General features: G+C 29.4%; 2 protein-coding genes and 1 long non-coding RNA gene across 3 annotated transcripts in view; 1 reads left to right on the top strand and 2 right to left on the bottom strand.

The window, feature by feature from the left end:
* LOC112904369 overlaps positions 1 to 843 on the top strand; it is a 15671-nt gene extending 14828 nt beyond the window's left edge. The window contains exon 3 of the long non-coding RNA XR_003231051.1: positions 672 to 843. This is a non-coding gene — a long non-coding RNA (uncharacterized LOC112904369). The remainder of the gene's footprint in view (positions 1 to 671) is intronic.
* Positions 1 to 1675, bottom strand: part of LOC108736703 — a 9911-nt gene extending 8236 nt beyond the window's left edge. Inside the window, exon 1 of the mRNA XM_025974206.1 lies at positions 854 to 1675. Coding sequence (XP_025829991.1) covers positions 854 to 911 — 58 coding nt within the window. The 5' untranslated portion in view covers positions 912 to 1675. The remainder of the gene's footprint in view (positions 1 to 853) is intronic.
* A 6208-nt stretch (positions 1676 to 7883) lies between these two features.
* On the bottom strand, positions 7884 to 9246 carry LOC112904367. Its single transcript, XM_025974203.1, has 3 exons — positions 8878 to 9246; positions 8251 to 8455; positions 7884 to 7996 (listed from the first exon to the last, which is right to left on the bottom strand). Exons 1-3 carry the CDS (start codon positions 8918 to 8920, stop codon positions 7894 to 7896), a joined length of 351 nt encoding a protein of 116 aa, XP_025829988.1. The 5' UTR covers positions 8921 to 9246; the 3' UTR covers positions 7884 to 7893.
* Positions 9247 to 9332: the final 86 nt, after the last annotated feature.

Raw genomic sequence — 9332 nt, 5'->3', positions numbered from 1 at the left:
AAACTATCAACTAGACTACTAATACTTAGAAATTAAAAAATTGAAGAACACGATTTAATATTTGTAAGACGTTGTATATTTTTATATACTTGGATTAATGTTCTTAAACATAATTTTGCTTTTAATTATTATTAATTGTAAAGTTACGTTGTAACCGGACATAGAAGCAGGAATTTGATACCTATGCCTTTATAGGATTTTACTTTATAAAGTTTTTTGGGTAATAAATTGAAATTGGCATTCAAAGAAAATGTTTTAAAAAGACTTGTCAGTTTGAAATATACGGGTACCTCATCGATTGTAATACATACATAAAAATGTTGCACTAAGAATCATATAAATAAGATTTATCTATAAGTAGTTATAGATATTTTTTTACAACTTTTACTGACTCAAAACGTACTAGGTAAATGACGCATCTTGTGAATATGCACATTTATAAAAAAGGTAAAAAAAGTACCTCGCGATTTTATTTAAAAAAATGCGTAGTATTAAAAATAGGTGTTAAAATATAACGTTTAATGTTTCTTGTCATATTTTATTGTAATTTTAGGACCTTTACCAGATGTAGTAAATTCACCTTAAAATTAAAGCAAAATAAAAATTATCATTCTTTTAGTTAAAGCATCCAATTACAATTGATTAATTAAGTACATTAGTTATTTTTTTAGAAAATTGGAAAACTTTGGTGGTGTCGTAGAGCACTAAAACTTCAGGCGTTCAGTCTCTATTTTGACGACGGAGTTCGAGCTTTTTGGTGTTCCACTATTGTTATTTTAAACTATTTAGGTCAATTTTAAACAATTAAAAAAAATTGTTACATAATAAATTTTCTTCAGTGGTGCAAACTTACCAGTAATTTCAAAACTAATCAGTACAGAAATTATAACAACAAACGAACTGTCGCACATTATAACAAAAAAAGCACATGCTTTTTGTTAGTGATGCCTGCGTATAATAATTAAAACCAGCGTCATACGTTGTGAATGACAATTGAAGTCCAGGTGAGACAGCAAGCAAATAATCAAGTTACTGTGTTGTTTCGCTTGCGTCGGCGACGGACGAAAAAAATCAACTTCGGAAGTTTCGGAAGAACTAATAATACTAATTGCGATGCACTGCCCGCAGTCATTTGTCTCCAAATCAGAATAGAGGGTATTGTCATCGCAAACCACCATCACTTAAAAAAATACATACAAATATTTACATGCGTACGTATGTACTTATGCATGTGCGTTACAGGTGTATCCCTATCAAGTCCGATTAACAAACATATGTACATACATATTTACCTACTAATTTTTTTCTTGTACCTGTACGCTTGTATAGTGTACCTACCTGCAGAGTATGTATGTACAGTGTGTATGTAGTATGAAAATTACGTAATCGGCCTTGGTCTATATAATGTCACGTCCGCTACAACATTCAGGTGTAATTTCAATTTTTACGATCCATCTGACTAGGTAGATTACTAATTTCTTATGTTTATCGGAAAAACCAAATTAGAATACAATTTTCCCGTCAGGAAGTGGTGAAACAGATTGTTGTGATACTTCTTCAAATTAGATTTGGTGAAGTTGGTCAAAATTAAGAGTGGTAACGAAACAGACGCTAAATATTAAAAATTGAATTAAGAACGACGACAAAATTTTGCTAAGAGAAGGTAGCGCCAAGAAATTTTATTTTTTTTTTAATCGACTTTTTAATTAAGGTGTAGTACAGTAGAATCCGCTTATAATGACATCGAAGAGAGAGGAAAATAAACAACTTTCTATTTTGGTTAGTTATTTAGTTTAATAGAGAGAAAAACTACAAATTGTATATATTTATTAACAGAAAAAGAAAAAGGACGATGAATTGTAATATCAATATACATAAGAAGGGTCAGAAAAATGAGCGAAAATGTTATTATTAATCATTTGGTTCACTACAGCCGGATATGACTTTTTGAGGATCAGTCATAATAAACGATATGTCATTTTAAACGGAGTCATTGTATCCAAACTTTCCTATAGAGAATTTAATATGACAACCAAACTTAACACTACAATTACTTCATATTAAGCGGTTGGTCAATACAGGCGGAGTCATAATAAACGAATTCCACTGTACCTTGAGGAATTACCCTTTAAATGTCCTTTCGAGTATACGTATAGTTGCCTTAGGTTTAATAAACATTTTGTATTAAAACAACAAAAACGCTTTTTAATCATCAAAATATCTTTTCCTAATACTTTTTAATTTGCCCCATCAAAGTACAAAACGCTTTTTCTATTTAATCCTAATTCCAACTTAATACTTATTATCTAGAAAAAAAATACTGTTCCCGAGGAATAAAAAAATTAGTTTTATGCGGTCGTCGATGATGTTTGACGCGTATTTAAGGCACACTCGAGCAAAGCCGCGAATAAAACCTACTGATATATAATTAGTAAGACATGGTATCAAAATTAATAAGCAAATCAGTGCAAAAGGTGCGTAATTTGTTTTTTTTTATTAATGTTATGCAGATCTCTCGTGTAGGTTTGATAGTTAGGATGATGATAAGATGTTACAGCTTTAGGTAAATGCGAAGATTAGGTCAGGATAGGAAGGTGTTCAGCCATAAAACCCTTATCGAAAATATGGCATTACAGATTTTGTTTCCGTTCCCTAAAATTATTAAAATTTGAAAAACGAATTTTGAATAATATGCAAGTTATACCTGTAATTTCCAAATGTAGACAATGTATCACCATCTGGTGGATTTTCACTATCTAATTGTAATGTAGTATTTGCAAAAGGGTGGGTAAAGAAAACCCTTACTGAAAATACGACTTTACACATTTTGTCCCATTCTCTACAGCAAAATTATCAAAGTCTGACAAACGAATTTTAAATAATATACAAGTGGAGGTTCAAGTCCAGCCAGTCTTAGGACTGGTGACATTATGATGATTTTCAGATTGTCTTTATTGTATGAACAAGTATGTAAGTAAAATAACACTGACTACGTAAGGGAAATGGGTTTATAAAGTATTGCAAAACATTATTTTGTACTCTTTATGATAACCATAAGCATATGCAAGTGGTTGACAGCTTTCTAACAAATCAATTTGCGTAAGACGACAACACAAGGCTATTGTTCGACGTATAAAAGCTTGTAAATTATATAGGGACCCATTAGTATTATCGTCTTCATTTCAATTACCCAACCTTAACTGACTGTAATTAGAGGTTCTGTAACTATACATTGCGTACGTAAGTACACATTTACATCGGATGGCATGTACGAAAAGAAGCAAAAAAATTTTGATTTCCACCTTTTGTAAACGCCAAGTTTTGGAAATAACGAGTTTTTTTTTTTTGTTAGTTTGAGGTATTTTACGAAGTATCGAGCATCTTCCATTCTTTCGATAATTACCCAAAAAATACAAAATTCTGCGTTTCTTTTGTTTGAAGAAGATGGGGACAAAATACGTAAAGCCATATTTTTTATGAATAACTTAAAATCACAGCTATTATAACTTGTATATTATTTAAAATTCGTTTGTCAGACCTTGATAATTTTGCTGTAGAGAACGGGGACAAAATGTGTAAAGCCATATTTTCGATAAAGGTTTTCTTACCCTTTCTATTGAAACTAAAACTTTGCAGTTTCTAATAGTAAAAATCACAGGTGTTAATAACTTGTATATTATTCAAAATTTATTTTCAAATTTTGATAGTTTTGTTTGGAGAGGACAGGAACAAAGACTGTGAAGTCATATTTTAGATAAGGGTTTTCTTACCCTTCCTATTGAACCTGAAACTTTGCAATTTCTGATGGTAAAAATCACAAGTGCTATAACTTGCATATTATTTAAAATTTATTTGCTAAATTGTGATTAGTTTTGTTTGACGAGGACGAGGACAAAGCCTGTAAAGCCTTATTTTAGATAAGGGTTTTCTTACACTTTCTATTGAACCTAAAACTTTGCAATTTGTGATGGTAAAAATCACAGGTGTTATAACTTGTAAATTATTTAAAATGTATTTGTCATTGATAGTTTTGTTTGATGAGGACGAAGACAAAAAGTGTAGTCAGAGTTTTTGAAAGAATGTGTCTACCCTCCCTTTTGAACCTAATATTACATTACAGTCAGACAGGGAAAATCAAATGTTTTAGCGCCACGAAAAACCCACCAGATGACGATACACTGCCTTCATTTGTAAAATAAACTAAAATATACACATTAAAATACGCATCTAGCAATTTTACGAAATGGATAATAATGTTTAAACCTTAGGCTTTTTAAAATTCCAAAGTAGCAATTATTTTTTCATTATTTATAAAATGTGCGTAATCTTTCGCCTTGATCGATGAAGAAAATTCGTGACCTAAACGTGGAACATTAATGTTGTTATGATGAAAAAGTAGATAATGAACTGTTCGTTTATTTATTTACTTATTTAAACATTTTCAAAAACCTCCGACGTGCTTAATAACATTCCTTTATGCTATTAGATAATTCTGAAACTTTGCAGATATTGCTAAGACTAGTAATTTTATCCTACTTTTGCATTTTGATGGAATCAAGAATTTCATAGAAAATAGTTCAATGGAACATGTTTTGGCAAATATAATATATTAGAAAATTCACTTGGAGAAAAAATATGTATCTAAGTACCCGTGTTGTATCTACAGAATTGTTTTTAAAACCTAACAAATCCTATTAGCAAAGTCATGCATGTTTGGAAACGGTAACAAAACCCAAATAAACACACAGATTTTCTATTGGGGTTGAAATTGTGTCCAGTTCAAAGGTGTCGCAATTTCAAGGATATTTTTGAGAAACAGAGAAAAATTCGTATTTTCGCTGTCATTTTTGGCATACCTAATTATAAATTGTCTCATGCAACTTCGAAAACGTATTCCACACTAGAAAAAGTTTCGCTAATCTGTATTTGCTGTAACGCTGGATGTACATTTCTCGAGGCATTAGGAATTTAATAATAAGGCACTAATAATGCCCTAAAAAGTGAAATGCACGATAATCATTGCAATAAATAAGTAAAACTTCTCCAATTGTATTTATTGTTATTAACTAGGTATGTTGCATCAAAAATTTTCGGTAAGTTATTTTCTCTGAAGATTGCGTTTAGATTCACTCATAAGAATCAAATCTTGTGATCGATTTTCACTAATTACCCAATTGAGTTCAAAATGTAGAAATATTTTTAAACAAAATTTGTATTACATGGTATTTAGTTGGATATACCTATTAATTTTCGAGATAAAGTTGTGTTAGCGCCTTTTACTTTTAGTGGCTAAAAATGTAATAAAATACTTCCTCTAAGGACATTTACTAATTGCAAGTATATTTGATTTTTGATTTAAAACATGAAAAATTGAAACATTGTTAGCGAAAATTAAACTCTAAAAAGAAGTTATAAAAATTTGTGGTCATGCCTCTTATCATATGCTATCGCATGGCCAAAACTATAACATGTCTCAGAAGTCAACTGGTACCCTCCTAAAAAAATTAATAAATAAAAAAGCAAAAACAATTAATTTTACAACAAATCTGTTCTTTCGGTTTTATTCGGCTAATGATGACATTGTATAATCAAGCTTCGTGAACGAATGTGTTGCTATCGTTTCGTCTTCGGTTTAAAATCTCCGAAGCCGGGATTAGTTACCGTCGAGGTGTACATTGTGTGATAAGACGCGGTCGATCACGACTTTGTTAATGATAGTAAAAAATAGTATGAAGTGTTTCAATTAATGATATTTTATGTTGTTAAGTTACGAGTATCATGCCCGGAAATCATTTTACCTTTTAAGGATTACTTCTGATAGATTGTCAAAAGCTTCTCTTATATTGCTTTAAAGAATATTTAAGGATATTTATCACATTTGCATTCTGTGATACGTCATGGAAATAGGTAGGAATTTTGAATTTTACTTTTGTTTCTTTGTTAGCACGCTTTTTAATGGATTTCGTCATCCATTTTCTTTCGTTTTTCGCTATTGCCAATTTCATTCTTTTGTTTCTTATACAGTTTTGCAGGTTGTAAATTTTCATAAATAAATTCCAGAAGGACGTTTAAAAGTCGCCACATCAATTTTAAATAGATTAAAATTTAAAATAGTTGTACACTGATAAATTTATATTGTATTCGTAGTTACAAAAATGTAATTACAATTTGCATTTCATTTAAATAAGGTGTATTTTTAATTATAGTAATTTCGATTTTGAATTGGGAAGTTTCTTCGTAAAATATGAACATTTGTTTTACAGTTATTGGTATATAAAATTTTTCGTGGTTATTAAAAACAAAAAAAAAGGTTTTTACATGAGTAGTCGTTACTTGTTAAAACATGGTTTTCTCAACGTGTTTAGATTTGTTTTGAAAGAAATCAGCAAAAGAAGAATGCACTTGTTGATGGTTTAAACGAATTTTAAATTGTACCTTAAATATATGAACTACGATGAAGCAAAGTGACGTGTGACTATAATAAATTCGGGAAATTGGGTAATATTATTAACGAGTTTAGAAATTGTATTTTGAAACTTCAAGAAAACGTTTGATACATTTGCTCATTTTATAGCTCAAAACTATTGATAAATTTAAAAAATTTCCATAAATGTCTTTTAGTTTAGTCATGCATTTAATTTCATTGTTCAAAAAAAAAAACACCAAATAAAGCGAATCGATGATTTTTTCACTATTCAAAAAGTTTTTCTTTTAATTTTTACGTAATCTTCTGGAAAACAACAAAAATTCATACAGAACTGACTTCTTCCTTATTTTAATCCCTATTCAAAAGCTAGCACTACTAAATTCTACACACATTTTTACATTCAATTTACCTCTAAATGTAGCAAGAAAACTTAAGAGAAATTTAGTATGTTCGATATTTTTTGTCAATTAACAATTTTAATCTTTTTTATTTCAACTTCCTTGCTTTTTTGACAAGTCCAGAAGTTACGAAGACTTTTTTATTCTTATCTTTTTAATATTGCGTTACAGCAATGTTGCACACGCAGAAGAAATATTTTATAGTCACGAAAAGTATCATCATATCATAATTTTATATTCAAAATTCTAAACGTCTCATTTTTTGTCTGAAAAGGTTTAGATCAACGAATGTGTAATTTGAAAATAAAAGAATTCGTGTTGGGGACGATGATAGGATAAGTCTCTCGTCTTTAGATTTAAAAAAACATCGGCTTCATTGTTTTTTCAAATATCGGTAAAACTAAAGATTTTGCAAAAATTATTGTTCCTGTAGAGCCCATTTTTCGTACACTTTTCAAGCTTTTTTCACATCACCACATGTCATAATGATTGAAACCAATATAAATTTGTATTTGATGTAAACGTGACAGGTTGGCCTTTCAGATATATGATGTGTTTGGATGAAAATGTGTTTTTGCGAGGTCGAAGCAAATATTCAAAATTTCTCATCCTTATTAAGTAATTTCCAAATTTGAATGCGCAAAAGTTTGCTCCTTTTCGCTATCGTCCTTTATATATACTTTAATAAGAGTTAACGAGTGTTTTTGAACAGTTTTGCTTTATTTTAACATTTAATTTATTCACAAGCAGTAGAAATATTAGTAAAGATTGTGCTTCGTTTAGGGTAAATTTATTTTGTTTTAGTTATCAATAGAATTGTCAACGTCCTTTTGCTATCATTTGTTTGAATTAGAAAATTGCATTATCTATTTGTAATAAAATTAAAAAAATGCATGATAATTGGGAAAAACTGATAAAACTTTGGGCAAAATGCAGAAAAAGACATTTTAATTGTTGCAATTATCGTTACAAAGGTGCTTTCATATTTTGCTTATAAACAAATGGAATAACTCTATTGCTATAAGCGATAGAAATATGCCGTTTTTATACTTAGAAAGAGGACATTTTTTAATTATCGTTACTGAAAATACATCCAACTCTAATTAATCTATCACCTTGTGCCTGTATTAATGGATTGTATTGTAAAACCATGTTGGCTGATAATAATGTCCTTAAAAAAAACGGTTACTCTACTGTGTTAAATAATTGTTAACCTGCTTTTGTTTAAAATTTCACAACTGAAGTCTTATCATAATTTGTTATAATTTTATTCCTTGAAACACATTTTAAGTAACAACTTTGTTAGATATTTATCCTCATGGCAGAATATGTTCACTTTTGATTTTCGAAATTTTAAAAACATTACGTTAATAAATTCTACCGTCTTAGTCAAGCTTTTGAAAATTATGATTTCCCTCGTCTTACCTGTTATTAAGTCCTTTACTTCTAGCGACTGTAAGTCCACAATGTTGATCTAAAAGGGGTATTTTCAGCATGACCATGCGGTATCCTTGTCCTACACTATAACATTCGGAATGTTCAGAATATCCCTGAAGATATAGTTTTCCTTTAAAATTCATTTCCGGTGTAAACGTTATTGCCATCAGTTTTTCGGTACATGTAACTGTAACTATACGTACAAAAAATTGCTGTAGTTTAATGTTGTATATTAAACTTCAATAGCGCAGTATATTTTACATTTTATGTACCTTTATAATTTTTTTTAATTAAATATTTCTCTTATTTCTCGATAAAGCAGACAATCTGTGGTTTGTAATTTTTTTTAATACACATTCATTTTCCTTCTACGGATTTAGAATAATTTTTAATAATTTATCTTAAAAATTATCAATTTTTTAAATTGTATTACAATTTGTTGTCAATGCTTATCTCCAAGAACTCGAACGTTTTCATGCAAAAAATTCAAGAAAAGAAGAACATGTGAATTGTAGGACCAATCGTTCCGCAATCTTTTTAATGAACATAGAATTTAATTTAATTGATCTGCGACATGCGCAATAGTTGTAGATTTACTTCAATTCAAAAACTCACCGTTTAAACATGTAGCCCTCTCAAAATAACTTCCTCCATCCATATATTTTAAACTACTTGGTCCATATATTTTACTATCTTCGCTATGTATAAAACAAGTGAATCTATTAATCTGGTCTGTTTTCTTATTATTAAGCGTTAAAAGACTGTAGCCTCTGCAGGTAAAGCGTCTTTCATTGTCGCATAATTTTTGGCATTCATCTTTGGTTTGGCTTAAAAATTTTATATCTGCATGCCTGTTAATAGAATTTTCATATTCTTCGTACGAACAAAAATTTTTACCATTATCTAACGAGAACCAAATTAAGAATTATAATTAACAAAAGAAATATTTTGATTTGTTTGTGAATAATGATACATTTGAATTTTAAAAATAGTACATTATTCGAACTACTTATTCCTTTTTACTTTAGTAAAATTTATATTTTGTGTTCTTAAGCAGTAAAGAGTCCTTC

This window comes from Agrilus planipennis, unplaced genomic scaffold (genome assembly GCF_000699045.2).
Source record: "Agrilus planipennis isolate EAB-ADULT unplaced genomic scaffold, Apla_2.0 scaffold119, whole genome shotgun sequence".
NCBI classification, from domain to species: Eukaryota; Metazoa; Arthropoda; class Insecta; order Coleoptera; family Buprestidae; genus Agrilus; species Agrilus planipennis.
This window is presented reverse-complemented; position numbering and strand designations above follow the sequence as displayed.